Genomic DNA, 20166 nt, shown 5'->3' with positions numbered 1-20166 from the left:
TCTTTGCCTGACTTATTTCACTTAGCATAACACTCTCCAGTTCCATCCACGTTGCTACAGATGGCCAGATTTCATTCTTTCTCACTGCCAAGTAGTATTCCATTGTATATATAAACCACATCTTCTTTATCCATTCATCAGTTGATGGAGGCTCTTTCCATTATTTGGCTGTTGTTGAAAGTTCTTTAAATTAAAAAAAAATTTTTTTTAACGTTTATTTTTGAGAGAAAGACATAGAACATGAGTGGGAGAGGGGCAGAGAGAGAGCGAGACACAGAATTGGAAGCAAGCTCCAGGCTCTAGGCTGTCAGCGCGGGGCTTGAACTCACTAGCTGTGAGATCATGGCCTTAGCCAAAGTCGGATGCTTAATCAACTGAGCCACCCAGGTGCCCCTGAAATCATACTTATTTAATTTAATATAATTAATTTTACTTTTGTTATGTGTATTCTAATTCCATTTTTGTGAAAGTTCTCAGTATCTTTTTTTTTTTTTTAAACTCAAGTTCTCTCTTGTTCCTTCCATTAGTTCTGCCTCATTAGGAGCCAGCCAGCTGTTTCTGATTGTTCACTTTGGTCTCCCTCAAGTTACTGAACCTCCTCGAATGGGATATACTTGTTCTTTGCCTATTCATGAGGATGGCTTCATTTACAGGGTCATACTTGGTGGTGGTGTGGTTATTGGTGAGTGTGAAGCAGTAGACCATGGAAGACATGATAAACTTTGTTTCAGCTGCCCTTTACTGAATGCATTTTCAAATTAAATACCTTATTCCGAAAATACCATATCCTTACTCTTTACCTGCTTATTAGCTTGTACAGCTGGTATAGGAGTTGTCCATTTCATGATCCAGTGATTGATTGAGCCTCTGCAAAATTCAGGTGGTCTACTAAAGGAAACAGTGAATGAACAGATACAGTGTACCCAGGCAGCCATCAAATCCTGGGTCTTCATGGTCATGGCTTGAGGCTTCGTTAGGTCTTTTTGGTTTCCTGCCTCCTTCCCCCAATACAAAGAGGGCAATAAATAGCTAGTTGCATGCAGGTTTATTCACACAAGCATATGTGTGCAGACATAGACTGAAACTTTTTCTTCTGTGAAGTATACCCACTTCTTAGTGGTATAGATTAGATTTGAATTTGAGTACTTGAACTGAAGACCTATCTTGAATTTTCTGTTATATGGCATTGTTTCTACCTGGCTTAGTGAAAATTCAGTCACTTAAGCTAGATATTCAGTACTTTTTGTGTAATGAACTAGATAGTAAACACTTTAGGTTTCGTGTCCAAATACTATCTCTGTAGTTTTTACTTTCTTTCATTCTTCTTATTTAAAAGTATAAAATTCTCGAGGCGCCTGGGTGGCTCAGTTGATTAAGCCCTGGACTTCGCCTGGGTCATGATCTCACGGTTTGTGGGTTTGAGCCCTGCGTCAGGCTCTGTGGTGACAGCTCAGAGCCTGGAGCCTGTTTCAGATTCTGTGTCTCCCTCTCTCTCTGCCCCTTTTTGGCTCATGCTCTTTCTCTCCCACTGAAAAATAAATAGATGTTAAAAAAAGTTTTTAAGTATAAAATTCATTCTTTTTTTTTTTAAGTTTATTTATTTTGAGAGAGAGAGAGTGTGCACACAAACAGGGGAGTGGCAGAGAGAAGGAGAGATAGAATCCCAAGCTGGATCTGCACTATCAGCACAAAACCTGACATTGGGGTTGAATTCACAAACTGTCAGATCATGACCTGAACCAAGATCAAAAGTTGGACGCTTAACCAACTGTGCCACCTAGGCACCCCTAAAATTCATTCTTAATAAGTTACTGGCTAAACTGTCTTGTTATTTCATATTGCCTTTTTCTAATAGCTAACAGACTATAACTTGCCCATTTGCCAGTTAAAAAATGTTATTTTTACATAAGTTTCTGTTAATTTTGAAAATACTTAAAAAATAAAATAAAAACTTCAGTATTTTATTTCAGATAATGCTGAGTATTGTAATTACATTGATATATTTGTTAATGAAATTACTCATAATTTTCTGATTATACAAGGTTTTGGATTTAAAAATATATACATTTTTTATTTTACTTTTACTTTCAAGTAGGTTCCACATGCAACGTGGAGCTCAAATTCATGACCCCAAGATCAAGAGTTGCATACTGTACTGACTGAACCAACCAGGCGCCCCTACAAGGTTTTTAAGACAAAGTTTTAAAAATTATTTATTTATTTGTTTTGAGAGTGAAAGAGCAAGCGTGAGTGAAGGTGGGGCAGAAAGAGAAGGAGGAAAAGAGAATCCCAAGCGGGCTCTGCGCTGACAGTGCGGATCGCTCCCACATGGGGCTCGATCCCATAAACCCTGAGAAAATGACCTGAACTGAAATTGAGAGTCAGACGCTTAACCAACTTGCCACACAGGCGCCCCTACAAGGTTTTTGAATTTTAAAGACTCATATACTTAAGAATTAAGCTTAAATAATACCAAGAAGCTTTATAACATATATGCTTAATGCATTTCCTAAATGTATTATTATTTTTTTAAGTTTTGTTTATTTTGAGAGAGAGAGTGCACCTGTGTGAATGGGAGAGGGACAGAGAGAGAGGGAGAGTGAGAATCCCAAGCAGGCTTCATACTATCAGTGAGGAGCCTGACATGGGTCTCCCAACTCATGAACTGTCATGACCTGAGCCAAAATCAAGAGTCAGACACTTAATGGACTGAGCCACCCAGATGCCCCTATATTCCATTATGTTTGATAATCAGTGTCCAGTCTTATATGATTGTATGTGTACATACTAGCCATATATCCCCATGATTTCAGCTTAAGCCAGTCTTACATTTGGTTGTAAAATTGACTTGTGGAAATTGCCTGGATATTTACCAGCAAAATTTAAATACATATTACTGTATGGTATTATTTTGTATATGTTAAACCAATTTGTTTATAAATGAATTATTTCTGTTATTTTCTATATAATATCTCCAATTTCACCCTTTATTAAGCAGTTTTCTTCTGCCTTTTTAGCAGCAAATCCTTGTCTTTCCTTCTCTTCATTGCCAACTTTCTGTAAGAATGGGCAACAAAGTCAACATTTCACATCTCCAACTCCGTTATACTCATAATAAAATCTTTCTGCTATCTCCATTGTGCTAAATTTTTGTAGAAATTTTGTAGAAAAGATCAGTGATCTGTTTCTTCAGAATCTAGTCATTACTTTTTGCCTTCCTTTCAGCAAATATGTAGTATTTCCTAGGCTCCAATTATTGTGTACAGGGAAGGAATGGAGCTGAACAGGAGATAGGTCTAAGATGGAAAGAGGAATTAGCCTTAGGAATGGTTATACCTTTCAAACTTGGAACTCTTGATGTTACCTGATAATATTCTTTCTAGCCTGTTTTTCCTGTTCCCTGGATTATTCTTTCAGCACTCAGCTCACAACACTCTTGCTTTCATCACTTGATCTGGCCTCCCACTTATGTAATTAGAGGCCGTAGGTGCAAATTCTCTTCTCCCTTCTTCACCTGAAAATATATCTGTGTTTTTTATTCGTAATTATTTTCTAAGGGAAAGGAGAGGGGAGTTGATGATTAAAGGTTTGGACTAACCACTCTTGGGTATGGGAAGGAGAAGCTAGGGGTGAATAAAAAGAGTATTGGCTTGGGTGCCTGACTGGCTTAGCAGGTAGAGCATACAACTCTTGATCTCCCGAGGTAGAGAGTTTAAGCCGCACATTAGGTGTGGGACTTACATTAAAAAAAAAAAAAGTGTTTGGTCATGCTAGGAGTTAACTGACATTCAGAGATAGAATATAATTTCAAAAGTAAATTAGTACAGTGATGATAAGTTAATCATGAGTGGTTAATAGAAAAAGTAATTGACCCACCCCCCACCCCCCCAAAAAAAGAAAAAAGAAAAAAAGAAAAAGTAGTTGACTCATGTTTGATTCTCATTTATTTCAGTTATACTTGTGTGATTTGTACTGGCTTCCTTTTTTTAGGATTTTATTTTATTAAACATTTTTAAAAATGTTTATTTCTTTTGAGAGAGAGAAAGTGAGCAAGGGAAGGGACAGAGAGAGAATCCCAAGGAGGCTCTCTGCTAACACGGAGCTCGAACCCACAAACTGTGAGATCATGACTTGAACCTAAACCAAGAGTCCGATGCTTAACTGAGTCACCCGGTGCCCCCAAATTTTATTTTTAAGTAATCTCTACACTCAACGTGGGCCTTGAACTCACAACCCTGAAATCAAGAGTCTTCTGCTCTGCTGACTAAGCCAGCCAGGTGCCCCTTACTAGGCTTTAATGTAAAATGTGCTTGTTGGGATTTGCAGTTGTAAATGTTGAAATCTGTGTCCTAAATCTGTGAACTCCTTTTCTCGTACTTGACCATAAATATTGGTGTATTGAAGGGTACTGTACTCTTTTGATCCTGTTCTCCCTTGGTAATCGTAACTGTGCTTCAGATTTTACCTAGTTGTATGCTGATCGTTCTTTCTACATGCTTCAACTACAGAACTGTGCTAGTTAACACAGTCTATCCTAAACTTATTCATTGCATTCTGGCTAAAATTACTTTTCCCTCATTTTGAGTAATTGTGTAATTATCCATGAATTACCCATGCTAGAAGCTTGTGAATCATCTAGAATTTCTAATTTTTCCTTTGCTGTGACTACTACCTCTTCATCATGCAGACATTCATTAGGCAATTGATACTGCCTCTAATTTATCCTCTATAGTTCTATTATGACTGCCTTAGTTTAGCCTTAATTATTTTGTTACTAGTGATCAGCCTTTTAGTTAGAGAGCTTCTTTAACATAGGTTTTAAGGGCATGGCTTATAGATTCATATGTTGGGGTTTCAGATCTTACCTACCTCTGCCATTTACATTGTCCTGTGACCTTGAGAGCATTACCTGATTTCTCTGAAGCTCAATTTCCTCACCTTTGAAGTGGGGATAATAATTGATCCTATTTTACAGAAGTGTAATGAGCATTCACCGAACTAATATATAAGAATTTCACACTAAATACCAACTGGTCTTACAGTAAAACTTTGTATTAATGCAAATTTAGATATAATTTGATTATGCTTGTTTTCTGTCCTCAGCACAACCTTCATTCTCAAACGGTCAGATTAAAATTCTTGCTGGGGTGAGGGCAGAAGTACAGGGTAGAGCAAAGTTGGTCTGGGAAACGTAAGACAGGGGATATGTGGTAGCAAAGAGTCCCTATTTCCCCAGTAGTCTTTTTTTTGTTAATCAGTCAGTTTTTGTGAATCAAACAAAAAATGGGGGCAGCCAATAGAGGTACTTAAATTCCTGCTGATATTTTAGAACAGTTGTTTTAAACAAAATGTCTTTAAATATTTAAACCTTTAAAAAGGTCTTTAGAACACAGTTGAACATGGTACCAAGCTGCAGTGTTCACTTCAGACACTTGTTATTGGCTGGCTAAGAAAGTGTACACCGTCATATCTGTTTTCAACAACTGGACTGTATTTTATACATTTGAATTTTGATGCCCTCATTTATTTTTGTTAAGGCAAGATTTTACTTTATTTTTTAATTGACATTTTATCACTCAGTTTTCTTTTCATAGTGTATTTAGAATGATTTGTCAAACTGTCGTTTGATTATAATAGAATATATTATTGTAGCTCAGTGTTTTAATTTTATGTTTTTTATCTCCCTAAATTAATATTTACACCTGTACATATTTACTTTTAACTCCTGCATATTTAGATATCAAAATGTGTATTAATGATTTTGCTAATTATTTTTTGCATCTCACTTCTAAATAGTTTTCCATGGTCTTCTTTTTTTTTTTTTCTTCCCTCTTCAAAGCTTACTTTGGGGCCTCAATGTGGGCCTCAAACCCCAAGATCAGGAGTTGCATGCTGTAGTGACTGAGCCAGCCAGGCACCCCTAAGTATTTTTCCATGTTCTTAAAGCCGGTAGTAGGTTAAACTGTATAAAATTACCATATTTGCAGGTCATAAGTGGTCTAAAATTGGCGGTTTTATATAGTTGAATTTAATGCTTTATTCTTGTAGCTGAGCAGTATTGTTATATGTCTCAAAATGTAATTTGCTTTTACTCTTGAATAGTTATCAGCATATAGATTGTTAAGTTGATTTATTTTCTCTAAAAGCTTTTAAGATACTATTCCTGTTATCTTTTTGTATTGTTTTTTACTAATTAAGTCTGCTGTTGGTCTGATTGTCTTGTAATATTAGCAATTATTAAGAGTTTTTCCTCCATCTTTGCAATGTTTAGGTGTGGATTTATTTTTATTTATCCTGTTCAAGACTTGTATTGTGGTATGAGGGCTCATTTCTTCAGTTCTGAAATTCTCAGTCATTATCTTCTTTAAATAGCATCTGTACCTCATTTCCTTCATGAACTTCTGGAACTTCAACACATACTGGAGTTTCTCATTCAGTTCTTTAGTTTTCTCAACTTACTCTCTTCTGTAGTTCCTTCTCTCTTTAGCTCTGTGCTGAATTCTGTGTAATTTTTTTTTTTTCATATCTGTCTTGTACTTGATTTTTTTTTCCATTCTCTCTTGCTTACTATTTAACTTGTGTTTTGAGTTTATTCAATGAGTGTATTTTATTTCTCTTTGATTCTTTTTTAGCTCTATTTTCATAGATTCTGTTTGACCCTTTATGGAGGTATTTTACACATATTTTTGAAGTCTTTTTCAGATTGTTTTATTTTCTGTGAGTTAGGTTGTTATTTATTGCTTTATTGTGTTGGTTGACTCACTCTAATAGTATTGGGTTTCTTCATGCATTGTAATTTTATGTATGAGCCTATCTTCACTTGGTGTCCTGTTCCACTTGTGCCTTGGGTTGGGAGGTGTTCTAATGAGATAGTTTTGTGTGTTTGTAAGGTTTCAGAGAAGTTTCATTTTGTTGTTGTTCAGTGAATATGTGAATTCACCTAACTAGGAATCCCAGGGAGAGAAGTAGATACAAGGCAAAGATAATAACTTCTGTTTTATGTACATTTTGTTTAGAGTTGATTAAAGAAGAGGTTCTCTTTTTTTTTTTTTTAATGTTTATTTTTGAGAGACAGAGAGAGACAGAGTGCAAGCAGGGAAGGGGCAGAGAGAGAGGGGGGACACAGAATCTGAAGCAGGCTCCAGGCTCTGAACTGTCAGCACAGAGCCTGATGCGGGGCTCAAACTCAGGAACTGCGAGATCATGACCTGAGCTGAAGTTGGACGCTTAACCGACGCACCCAGGCACCCCAAGAAGAGGTTCTAAATAAGAACTTGAACTTAGGGTAGAGAACAGAAGAGAAATGTTGACTTCAGCCCTGAGGAGAATGACCAGTATGTTGGACTGAATTCCTTGGGCTCCTTACTCATGGTGGATTTACCATTCAGTGTGTGTTTCCTTTCCTTTCCTTTCCTTTCTCTTTTCTCTTTTCTCTTTTCTCTTTTCTCTTTTCTCTTTTCTCTTTTCTCTTTTCTCTTTTCCCTTTTCTCTTTTCCCTTTTCCCTTTTCCCTTTTCCCTTTTCCCTTTTCCTTCTTGGTTCATTTATTTATTTTGAGAGAGAGAGACAGACAGACAGACAGACAGACAGGCAGGCAGAGAGGGAGAGACAGAATCCGAGGCCCAAACTCAGGAACTGCAAGATCATGACCTGAGTGAGATCAAGAGTCAGACGCTTAACCAACTGAGCCACCCAGTTGCCCCTTCCACTCAATGTTTCTGAAGTCCCAGGAAAACTGGGCCCAAGACATGAAGCAGGGCTGGAGGTTACATCATGAACTTCCCCATAGTCATCCAGCACTAGATAGATTTCCAGTTTAGGATAAAATGTTATAACACAGGAATGGCCAGAAGGAGGAGATGTGTAGGACCAGGTATGTGGGAAGGGGTGCTGCGCTTCCCTCTGAGGAAGCTCTGTGCCTTTCCTTTAATCTCGATGAGTTTACTAGTTTCTTGACTTGGCCTTTCTGTGTACTGTGCAGATAGCACAAGCTTTGCTTATGTATCTATGTATAAAGCTTATTTGGTATTCTGACTTCTTGTGGGTGACTTCAGAGCTGCGAAAGATTTTAGGGTGAGGGCACTCAAAGCCTGCCCCATGGCTTTTTTGAAGGAGTTCAGGTTCACCCCTTAATCATTGTCTTACTTCCTGTTCAAAGTAGTGGTACTTGTAACCCCTGTGTCCCACTTGCATCTGTTGATGCCTGACCACTTGAGCTTTGAGTTCCCTTTTGTTTCTGGCACTACAAAGTTTTGCCCTTTAGGTTGTGGACTCAGTCATACATTTTTCAAAGTACATTTTAGTTTGTTATATTTTAGCTATTTCTGTGTTTAACCATTTCAGGTGGTGTTTCCATATCTGCCTAGTCATCCGTCTTGGATGGAAGTCCACAACAATCAACTTATTAAAACTAAATTCCACCTAATACTGTGGAGATAAACTAGTTTGTAGGCTTGTGTAGTTTGGCCTTTTGAAAAGAATCCTCCTCTGTCTTCCCCATAATTATACATTTTAATAAATTGGCATTTAAAAATAATCTAATAGGCCTGAATGGGCCTCTCAGAACTTGAACTTTGGAGTCATGAAATCAGTTCTAGGGATACTGTGCAGAAAAGTGGTCAGCAACTTTGGCTTTGGATTTTGGGTTTTAGTTTTGTATAATGACCTAAACTCGGCATGACAGTTAGCACTCAGTGGTTGAGTTAGGAGCAAGCACACTCATCTGATCTATACTAATTACAAGGGCATACTTATGAATTCAAATGGAAAATGGCTCTCATGTTCAAAGTAAACATTCATATACTTTTTAAGTTTATTGAATAAATAAAAAAACAGATAGCAGAAAGATTCCTGGAGAACCTTCAACTCTTGTGTTGGTGGTAAGACAGACACCTTGGCTGCTGGGTAATCGGTCAGGTGTAAGTAGTCAGCCTAGGAATGGGGTTTGCTGACGTCTGCAGACTTGAATTTACTCCCTTCTCTCTCATTGGAACTTCTTTCATGCCTCAAATTTCTTAATTCCAAGCTTGTCTGAAAATCTTTATGGCAAATAAGAGTCTTTCTGAGATTTATCTCTCCACTCCTTGTGTACTCTCGGTTGGGTTTCCTCTGCAGTGTTCATATCCTTTGGCTTCTACATTTCTTGAAATTGCACGTGTATTGATTTGTGTGCTTTGCTACTTCTATCCCCTTAACCTTTTTGGATATATATTTTTTTATTAAAAATTTTTTTAATGTTTATTTCTTTTTATTTTTTGAGAGAAAGACGGAGCATGAGCAGGGGAGGGGCAGAGAGAGAGGGACACAGAGTCTGAAGTAGCTCCAGACTCTGAGCTGTCAGCACAGACCCTGATCTGGGCTTGAACCCACGAACTGTGGAGATCATGAGCTGAAGTTGGACACTTAACCTACTGAGCCACCCAGGCGCCCCTATATTTTTTATTTTAGGGAGAGAGAGAATGAGTGGGGGAGAGGGGCAGAGGGAGGGAGGGAGAGAGAGAATCTTCAGCAGACTCCACAGTCAGCATGCAGCCCAAAGCGGGGCCCTATCCCACAACCCCGGGTTCATGACTTAAGCCAAAAATCAAGAGTCAGATGCTTAACTGACTGAGCCACCCAGATGCCCCTGTATATTGTTTTTATCTTCCACATTCTTTCATATTATTTTAATGGAGGCTTGGGATGAGAAATAGATGAATTTTTGTTGTCATAAACTGTGATGTTAGCTTGCCAGATTAAAGTAAAACTTTTAAGAATCTGATTATTATTTTAGTGAGTTCAAAAAAACAGACTTTGGACAAAGTATTCATATACACAGGTATAAGAGATGCTTTAATAATGAGTTTTTCTTGCTCAAAACAGAATGTCTCTTCATCATTTGTATCCTTCAACTATATGTATATGTGGACATTTTTCTTTTAAAGTCTCCCCCCACCACCGCCATTTGTGAACTTTGCTCTTGCTGTTCTTAGTTTGCATACTGTTTCTTCCTTTCCTAGTTGAGTTTGAGGTCACCCTCAGACCTCATGGTTTACTGGAAGGACTCACAGGATTCAGAAAAACTGTTATTTTCATGGTTGCATTTTATTACAGGGAAAGAGGAAATAGATTAAATTTAGTAAAGGTGCATGGTGTGAAGTTCAGGAGAAAATAGGTACAAGCTTACACATCTCTCCTTTCAGTGGAGTTGTGTGGGAGAAGCTTAGTTTTAGAGTAACTATGTGTGACAATATGCAGGAATATTGCCAATCTGGAAAGCTTACCTGAGCCCCCATGTCTAGAGTTTTTATTGGGGCATTGTCACAAAGGGGTGGATCCTCCATGGAACCCACATTACCTACTGAGACTCTTGTCACCCTCTGAGGTCATACTGAATATGGCCTCAGGCATACAAAAACAGTCTTATCAGGCACAATATTCCAAGAGTTAGAGGTCATCTCACAGGAGCCATTTGAGGGCCAGTATTAGAGATAGGCTTTCCTTAGGAATGTATAGGATTCGAGGAACCGGGGTCAGCAAAGTAAACTGTCTTGCACACTAGTAACAGAATGAATTTTTCAAGACCATGTATAAGTGTAACCTCTAAAGTGAAAACTTAATTTATTGTAAGTTCACATATTTTTGCCCCTACAGTTACTTGTACTGTAGTACAAGATAAGTTATATACACTGTTTGTTATATACTCTGTTTCTTGAAAGGTTTGTAATTTATGCTGTCTTAAATGTGGAAATATGTATATCCTTTCTCCCCCTTTCTTTTCACCATGCTGTTTCTTTCTTGGATTTGAAAAATTGTTTTTATGTATTTCCTCTGAGCAGGACCTTTGTATGCACTGTGTGTTACGAGAACTATGTTTTGGTTTCAAATCTATAACTTTGAATTTGTTTAAACAGTGTATATGTCTACTGGGAGACTGATACTCCTACTTTTAGAATGACACTATATTTGTTTCTGTTTTCCATTAGAACTACAATATAAGGTTCTGTAATTTGTGTCCTCCCAACTCCTGGGGACTCTTGTTTACATCCTAGTCTGTGTGGGTGCTTCTTATAGTTGTGTGTGCTATAAACTATAAAAATTACATACTAGTCTTGCACCCTTTCTTGAAAGTGAGGATTGTGTTGTTGATGCTGTATCCTCAGTTTTATGGCTGACACATAATCAGTTTGTTGTGTTGACTGTGTTGCTATTTTTTAGTTTTTAACTTTAATTTCCATGTGTTAACCGAGCAGGTTTATTTTTTCTGATAGATGCTGGAACACTGGCACAGGCACATGTGATCTTTCTTCCCACATGAAAGTGAATGAATTCAAGTAGTTCTGAACCAAGCAGAATTTATAAGATGATGGATCGTGTATTTCTGTTGCTGCTGTAACAAAATTGCCATAAACTTGGTGACTTAAAATAACACATGTTTTAATTTCTTACTATTTTGGAGGCTAAAGTTTGAAATCAGTTTTACTGGGCTACAGTCAAAATATCTTCTGGAGTCAAAGTATCATCAGGTCTGGTTCCTTGCAGAGTCTCTGAGGAGGAGAAAATTCATTTCTTTGCCTTTTTCCACTTACAGTGGCCACTTGTATTTCTTGACTTATTGCTTCATCCCTAAAGCACATTACTCCGTTCTCTGCTTCTATTACTAGCTACCTTCCACTTGTCCGTATTCTAATCTTATTATTTTTTTTTAACGTTTATTCATTTGTGTGTGTGTGTGTGTGTGTGAGAGAGAGAGAGAGAGAGAGAGAGAGAGAGAAGAGCGCAAGAAGAAGGAAAAAAAAAAAGAGAGAGAGAGAGAGAGAGAGGGAGACACAAAATCCATAGCAGGTTCCAGACTCTGAGCTGTTAGCACCGAGTCCAATGCAAGATTCGAACTCATGAACTGTGAGATCATGACCTGAGCCGAAGTCAGACACTCAACTGACTGAGCCACCCAGGTGCCCCTGTCTCCTTTTTATAAGATCACATTTAGAGTCCATCAAATACTCTGGGACAGCATATTCCCATCTCAAGAGTCTTAATTTAATCATATCTACAAAGTCACCTTTGCTGTATAAAGTGATAGGACACATTCCAAGGATTAAGATCTGGATATCTTTGGGAGCCATTATTCGGCCAACACATATTATAATAAAGCACTTTTAGATTTTTTTTTTTGTATATTAATGTTTGTTTTCTCATCCTAAATAGTATGTCATTTTCCCCCAATGGAATAACTCAGTAGATTATTTTACTCAGCTCTTAATATTCATTTCTTTGGTCTTGTCTGTGACATACGTGAATGCTTTTCATATGGGCATCATGCACAATTTCTTTATTTTCTAATGTTGTTGTCTTGTGTTGTAGTTGGTGTAATACGGTGCCCAGTATGCCGCCAAGAATGCAGACAGATAGACCTTGTGGATAATTATTTTGTGAAAGATACATCTGAAGCTCCTAGCAGTTCTGATGAGAAATCAGAACAGGTATGCTTCTTAATATTTCTTTATATTCTTACCTTGATACTGAAATGTAAATTATGAGAAACATATGTTCGGATAGTTATGTGATTTAGGGTACTTCAGCTATAGTTAAATAAATGATCCTTATTCTGTTCTGTACCCTTCTACCTAATTAAATGAGATGAAAAGTCTTTACTTATATATATTTTTTGTGTTCTGAGACTTAAATTTACTCACGTGAATGTTTGATATGGAAGGAAAAGGATTTTATTGGAGATAAATGGATAACAAAATATTTAGTGTGAGAGCAAGTCACAGTTTTTATTTTGTGGATTTATGTCTTGTAAATTTGATGTAGATTAGTATTTATTTCCACTTTTAGGTATGTACTAGTTGTGAAGACAATGCAAGTGCAGTTGGCTTTTGTGTAGAATGTGGAGAGTGGCTGTGTAAGACATGTATTGAAGCACATCAGAGAGTAAAATTCACTAAAGATCACTTGATCAGGAAGAAAGAAGATGTCTCAGGTAAGAATAGAAGCAGTTTTAATGATTGATCTACCATTAATCTTCCTCTTTTACCTCAGCATTTCTACGTATTCTTTATATGCTTTGGACATAAATATTAATAAGAATTTAGAACGTGAGATACAATTTTTGTTTAGTTTTAAAATATATGTTTTATTTTACTACAGAGTCTGTTGGAGCATCTGGTCAGCGCCCTGTTTTCTGCCCTGTACATAAACAAGAACAGTTGAAACTTTTCTGTGAAACATGTGATAGATTGACATGTAGAGACTGTCAGCTATTGGAACACAAAGAACATAGGTACAAAAGTCATCATTGTTTAACAAGAAATACTATAAAAATGTTTTATGAAATTATTACTCTTAAATATTTATTTTATAATTTTGTCAGCATTGTATTCTCAATTTCACACAATTTCTTAAAGCAGATATGTGTTTGATTAATTATTTAATGGTTTCCACATTCACATCTAATTACCTTATGAATATCTGTTAAAAATGTATCATGACATTTGGGTTTGCAAGAAAGGAATTGCATTATTTCTTTTATTTGCTTTGCCTCTGGTTCAGATCAGCTTTCTTCAAGTAGACTGTGGTTTTTAGGCTCTGGGCTGTAATCTTAAAAGGTAATCTTCCTGTGGGTATGGCCAGCTGATACACATTTTAACATCAAAGGATAATTATACTGATTTCATGTTAGATATAAATCCCTTAGTTTTCTGCAAATTGCTTAAGTATCTAAGTAAGCATAATTACTAATTCTTTAATACATAATTTTCTATTTCAACCCTGTTATACCCTCAGAATTCAATAGTATTCACTTACAACCAGTCTATTAGATTTGAACTATTCTAGAAATGTACTGAAATTCTAGCCAGGAGTATAACAGTCCTCCAGCAAATTTCCCAGTTTCTATTAAATTGTATTATCATTTAAAAGATGGTCTTGATTACCATAGTCCAGCATTTTCTTTCTTTCTTCCCTTCCCCCCTTTTTTTAACTTTACTGATTTTGAGAGAGAGAGAGAGAGAGAGAGAGTATGAGTTGAGGAGGAACAGAGAGAGAGGGAGAGAGAGAAACCCAAGCAGACCCTACACTGTCAGCGCGAGCCCAATGTGGGGCTCTAACTCACAGACCATGAGATCATGACCTGAGCTAAAGTCAGACATTTAACCAACTGAGCTACCCAGGTGCCCTAGTCCAGCCTTTTCTAAAGTGTTCTTCTTATAACACTTCTGCTAATTTGATAGAAATAGGTTTTATGAATCTCCTGCCAAAAAAGGGTAGCTTAAGTTGGATTAACCACATTGAAATGTGTTTCTTAACTGTAGGATATCTTAGTGCTTTTAATTCCTTGGGTTCATTGGAATTCATTAGAATCCTCTTACAGAGGGAATATATTAATCTTAATAGCTAACAATTACTGCATCTGTAGTTTGTGTGAGGCACTTTTCAAAATGCTGCATGTTTGTTTGTGTAACTCATACCAACTACCCATGAAGTGTTGGTACTGGCATGGCAACTGTTTTAAAGGTGAGGGAGCCCGCTTACAGAAAGCTTCAGTAATCTGTACAGGGTGTCGCCATAGGGGATAGAGCCTGGGTTTGAACACAGGCAGTTGGATCTGTTTTCAGTCCATATGCTCATTTTCTTCCATATGGTATATAGAATAAAGTCACAGTATATGGAATCTCTCACACTTGACCACAGGTAAAAATTAATGATCTTTGTTCTTTTTTAAGGCATCATTCATTGTTATACAGGACATTTGTGTAGAATTGCTTCTTTAAATCTTTATATCCTTAATTTGTTCCCAATTTTCATCTTACCTGTAGGTTGGCTAATGCTTCACTTGGAGTGGCTAATCTTGTGGATGCCTTCACCTCAGGGCCAAATTTTACCATTGTTTGTTTTGTAATCTCAGTAAGACATTAGATTACCATTCTCACAGCTGCAGTCAGATCTTTGAGCTCTTGGGTTACTTAGGGCTTTTCAAATTGTTGGTGAGAAGAAAAAAGAGAAGGAAGATGGCATCCATTTTCACAAGAAAGAATAGCTTCAATGGTCTCTTCTTCAGAGTTTAACCCTGGCTGGTCCTTCTTTTTTCCCTCATCATTTTCCTTTGCCACTTATTTTCAAGTGCTAATTCTCTCTTGAATGTTTGCTCCCTTTTCTTTAGTTCACACTCTGTATGTTTTCCAGGATAGGCTATTACAGAACCCTTGTCATTGGACTTAAGACCCTAGGTTCCTGTTACTGCAACACACGTAAAGTTGGTCTCTCGGCTCTGAGTTTTACCTTGTCAAGTTCACTGTGTCCACATTGCTGCCAGGATTATTTTGCTAAATAGAGTCCCTCCCTACCCTTCAACCCATTTTATTTTTAAATTTTTTTTAAAAGATTTTATGTAATCTCTATACCCAACGTGGGGCTCGAATTCACAACCCCAAGATCAAGAGTCATTACCAACTGAGCCATTCACCCCCCCCTTTTTTTTTTTAAATGTTTGATGTTTATTTATTTTTGAAGGAGATAGAGGGCACAGCATGAGTGGGGGAAGCACAGAGAGAGAGAGAGGGAGACATAGAATCCGAGGCAGGCTTTAGGCCCTGAGCTGTCAGCCCAGAGCCTGACATGGGGCTCAAATCCACGAACTGTGAGATCATGACCTGAGCTGAAGTCGGATGCTCAACTGACTGAGTCACCCAGGCACCCAACCTCCCCCCTCCCTCCCCCCCCCCCCCCCGCCCAGGCACTCTCTTATAGCACCCTCACCCCCCTTTTAAAAACACCCTTTAGCGGCCCCCCGTAACTAAACTTTCAAGTGTTCAATATAGCTTACAGTATTGAGTCATTCTAGAGTCTTTTCATCATCTGTACAAAGTTAGGTAGCCCACAAGACTACCTTTACTTTTGACATCAACTGCAGATTGCAATAAGAACTCTAAAGGGAAAAGAGTGTGCAGTTCAGCTCATTGATATGATTTGTCATTACCATCTTCAATTAGAGTTGTAGCCTTCTTTTTAAAAAAAATTTTTTTTTAAATGTTTTATTTATTTTTGAGACAGAGACAGAGCATGAGCAGGGGAGGGGCAGAGAGAGAGGGAGACACAGAATCTGAAGCAGGCTCCAGGCTCCGAGCTGTCAGCACAGAGCCTGATGCGGGGCTCGAACTCACAAACCGCGAGATCATGACCTGAACTGAAGTAGGAAGCCCAACTGACTGAGCCACCCAGACGCCCTTAGAGTGATAACCTTCTAAACAAGATGCTGTCTGCTTACCTTGGAACTGCTATCCAGAAACCAAACAGTTTGCATGATCTCTCCCTCTCTTTTAAATTTAAATTTATTATTTAGTTTTGAAGTGTAGTTGACAACTGAGCAGCTCTTTTTTGGTTATTAGAGAGCTGTTATAGGGCACCACCCATGTGATTCTAGGATTTAGCAACTCCTTGCGTGGTTTCAAAGTCATACTTAGGGGAAAAGAGGCTTGCTCATAATCAATAAATACCTCTTTGCATCCTGCTGGTCGCATGTTTCTGTACAAACCATTTCTATTTTATACAGAACTCTTCTGGGCACTGCCTTCCTTAACTGGAGTGTTCTTCCGTCACCCAAGACATTATGGGTATTTCAGGTTGCAGGGTTATTTTATGTCCTTCAATCATAGAGTCAGTCTCTGTTAATGTCCAACAGTAAGCTAGTAATTTTCTATCAAATGGCATACATTTTACCATGGTATCCAGAAATTTTCTGGTCCAAAATCCCAATGGTTGCTGCTGAGTGGCACTCCCAGGCCTTTGCCATAAGCTCTAGTCTACATAAGTATGTGTTGCTGACAGTCCCCAAATCATGTCTAACTGGATCATAGGGACCCAAGAACATTGGGAGAGAGACTGTTTTTTGTAGTTCAGACATGGCCTGCCTTTGTTCAGGATCCCATTCAAATACAGCCGTTTCTGGTTAGTTGTATTTATTGGTGCTAACTAACCATTACAGGGTGTGGAATATGTGTCCTTCAGAATTCAAATATGGCAACCAAATGTTAGGTTTCTTGTTTAGTTCTAGGGCTAGGTGGCAAAAACTACTTTTCTTCTTCTATGGAATGTAAATGGTGGCACCTGCTTAGGTTATTCTTAAGAATTTCACCAGTTTGGGCAGGTTCTTGGACCTGTTGGAGTTATCAACAGCTTCTTTTGGTCATGTGTGTCCTTATTGCACTAGGTCAGCCCTACCTTTATCTTTAGTTTGTTATATTGTCATGGTATCATCAAGATAGTGTGTCTCTTCTAACTCCATCATACCAGTAAGCTGGTGAATTGAAATCACCTTGTGGCAATATAGTAAATGTAAATCGGGGTGCTTTCATGTGAAGGAAAATTGCTCTTGGCGCTTTTTTTTTTTTTTTTTTAGATTGAAGCAGAGAAAACATTTGCAGGATCAGTCACTGAGTAGCACTCTCTTACAGTCTGCTATATGTTTCTTTTTCTAGTATTTAAGTCATACCAGGGACTGCTGATGTTATGGGGGCACTACCTTATTCAAGCTTTAATAGTCTACTGTTAGTCTTGATGAGCCATCCACTTTTGTCACAGGCTACCTACACATTGTTGTTCAGGGAATTCATTGGTACCAGTGTTCTAGCTTATAATTTCCCATTAGAATGGTAATCTCTTTGTCCACCAGGTATCATATACTGTCTCAAATTTCTGTGGGCTCAGACAGTTTCAGTGGTTCCCATTTTAGCATGCCTAGTCAAGCCTGGTCTTAAAGTGATAAATTTATATGCCTTCTCTTTTATAATACCAGTCAGACACATTATCCATCCCAATAATACATTCATGTAAAGGAGATGTAACCACTTCACAGTCTGTTCAGATATTCCAATTTTCATCCAATTCTTTTTACCTTAATTCTGTTAGCTATTGCCACTCGACCCAGTCTAACTGTAGGTCCCCATTAGAACTTTGACAGGTTTTAGAACTAGAGCGCATTGGGCTCCCATATTAAGGAGTCCCAGAAATGTCTCTTATCCATCCCCTGCCTCTGTCCACACAAGTCCAAATTGTTGTGGTTCTCTAGTTAGGGGCTGAGCCAGAAGAGCCTGGCCTCTCCTTAGGTCTTCAATTTGATTAGTTAATAGGACATTTGCTTGCCCTTGGCAATTCCAGGTCAGGGTTTTCATTGTCCTCTGGCTTTTAAATTTTCTCAAAACTGGGGTAAATACAGCAGAGTTCTGTAGGGCTTTTTAATATTGAGGAGCAACAGCTCTCATTGGTCTATCCAACCTCTAGTCATGCTAAATTAAGATCTTTGTTTCAGCTCTCTCAATGTCTGCTTTATTCATCCCATTTTTAAATAGCCATCTGAAGATTCCATCCTACTGTGTTAAATCCCTTGACTCTCCCCTTTGTCTTTCTCTGTTTTTTTTTTAAATGAATCTCTAATTTTCTTACCATCTGTGAGATGCATAATGGGAATCTGAGACCGTAAATCCATTAAGGCTTTTCAGATCATTGCTAGATTTTGCAGCAGTAAAGTTACACAGGGTGCCCATGTAAGAGTCCCCCTTAAGCACAGTATTTACTATGACCTCAGTGACAAGCATGCCCAGTAGGTGAATATCCTGGTTTCATAATGCCAACCCAGCATGGCTTGCATAAGCAGCATATCGGCCACTTCTTCTGGGGAATTCCACTTGACATTTATAGTAGAAGGACAGTCTTCCATTTCAGGGTCAGCAAACATTATGGGGTCATTTATCTAGTCCACTGGGCTAGCCGTGTCCTTGGGAATGACCTCCTGTGTGTCTGAATTATGTATTGCCATCTGTGGTTGTTCACTGTGATTGTGGTAGGGAGTTGCCGGTCCTGCATCAATTCAGACGTTGCTCTTCTATTCTGCACCATTCAAAACCAATGATGCTTCCTCTAGGTGATCACTCTCACAATATTTTAGTAGCTTCAGGCAGCATCAGTCTACAAAATGAGGCATTCCTTTGTATTATAATCTCTAGTTTCATTAGTTTCTTGGTTTTCTCTTTTTCTCAACCTGGACTACATTCTTTTTTTTTTTTAATTTTTTTTTACATTTTATTTATTTTTGAGAGAGAGAGAGAGAGACAGAGCACAAGTGGGGGAGGGGCCGAGAGAAAGGGAGACATACAATCTGAAGCAGGCTCCAGGCCCCGAGCTGTCAGCACAGAGCCCAATGTGGGGCTCGAACCCACTAACTGTGAGATCATGACCTGAGCCGAAGTCAGTTGCTTAACTGACTGAGCCACCCAGGCGCCCCTGGACTACATTCTTTGATCAGAAGTCATAGAGGTATTCTCTCTCTGTTTTCCCAGCATACTTTTTCCCTTTGGAGTGGCCCTGAGGCTACTAGTGACCATAGTTCAGACTTGACTGAAACCTAAGCTTTGCCCAGTATCAGGATCTGTCCTAATACACTTTCATTTTAGTTACTACAAAATCAGTAACCAAGGGATTGTATAATTAGCTTGCTTATTAGTTTGCATTTTCTTATTTATCCAGTGAGTCAACTCCTAGGGAGTTGGGTCTGCCTTTCTAAATTCCATCGGTAACTTACCTCTAGTAACTTCAGCTGCAATTCCATACCATGAGTTACTAGGTAGTCATCTAGGAATCAAAGGCTCATAAACCCCTGTCCTCTCATCCTTCCTTTTCCCAAACCACATGTTTCAGTGAGTCAGGATCATTTTAGTGAATCCCATTTCTGATACCAACTGTGAAGTTAGAGAACAATCCATAAGTGCTCCCTCACTTTTGACATCAAATGCAGAATTTGAGGAGCCCCCCAGCCACCCTTCTGACACCCATTGCAAGTTCAGGATTTCCTGAGTCTACCATCAAATTCAGTAATTTACTGGAATTGTTAGATAATTTGCTAGAACTCGCTGAAAGTTGTTATACTGATGGTTACATTTATTGTAATGAAAGGATACAGATTAAAATCATTCAAGGGAAAGACGTATGGTGCAGAGTCAGAGTTTAGGAGTGTTCCAAATGTGGAGCTTCCAGTTTTCTCTGAGTGGAATCTTGGACATAACTAACTCTTCTTGGCAATGATGTATGACAGTATGCATGGAATATTGCCCAATAAGGAAGCTCATCTGACCCTGGGTGCCTAGAATTTTTATTGGAGCTCTGTCATGTAGAATATGGTTCACTGTTGATGTGA

General features: G+C 38.2%; 1 protein-coding gene across 4 annotated transcripts in view; it reads left to right on the top strand.

Annotated features, from left to right (window-relative positions):
* The window catches only part of TRIM33 (tripartite motif containing 33), a 131382-nt gene that overhangs the window by 47715 nt on the left and 63501 nt on the right, over positions 1-20166 (top strand). For all 4 annotated transcript variants that reach the window (XM_043575905.1, XM_043575907.1, XM_043575906.1 and 1 more), the window contains exons 2-4: positions 12342-12460; positions 12819-12963; positions 13131-13263. In XM_043575905.1, coding sequence (XP_043431840.1) covers positions 12342-12460; positions 12819-12963; positions 13131-13263 — 397 coding nt within the window. The remainder of the gene's footprint in view (positions 1-12341; positions 12461-12818; positions 12964-13130; positions 13264-20166) is intronic.

The sequence above is a fragment of the Prionailurus bengalensis genome, chromosome C1, assembly GCF_016509475.1.
Source record: "Prionailurus bengalensis isolate Pbe53 chromosome C1, Fcat_Pben_1.1_paternal_pri, whole genome shotgun sequence".
In the NCBI taxonomy this organism is placed as follows: Eukaryota; Metazoa; Chordata; class Mammalia; order Carnivora; family Felidae; genus Prionailurus; species Prionailurus bengalensis.
The sequence above is the reverse complement of the archived record's forward strand: the minus strand, read 5'-3'. Positions and strand labels throughout refer to the sequence as shown.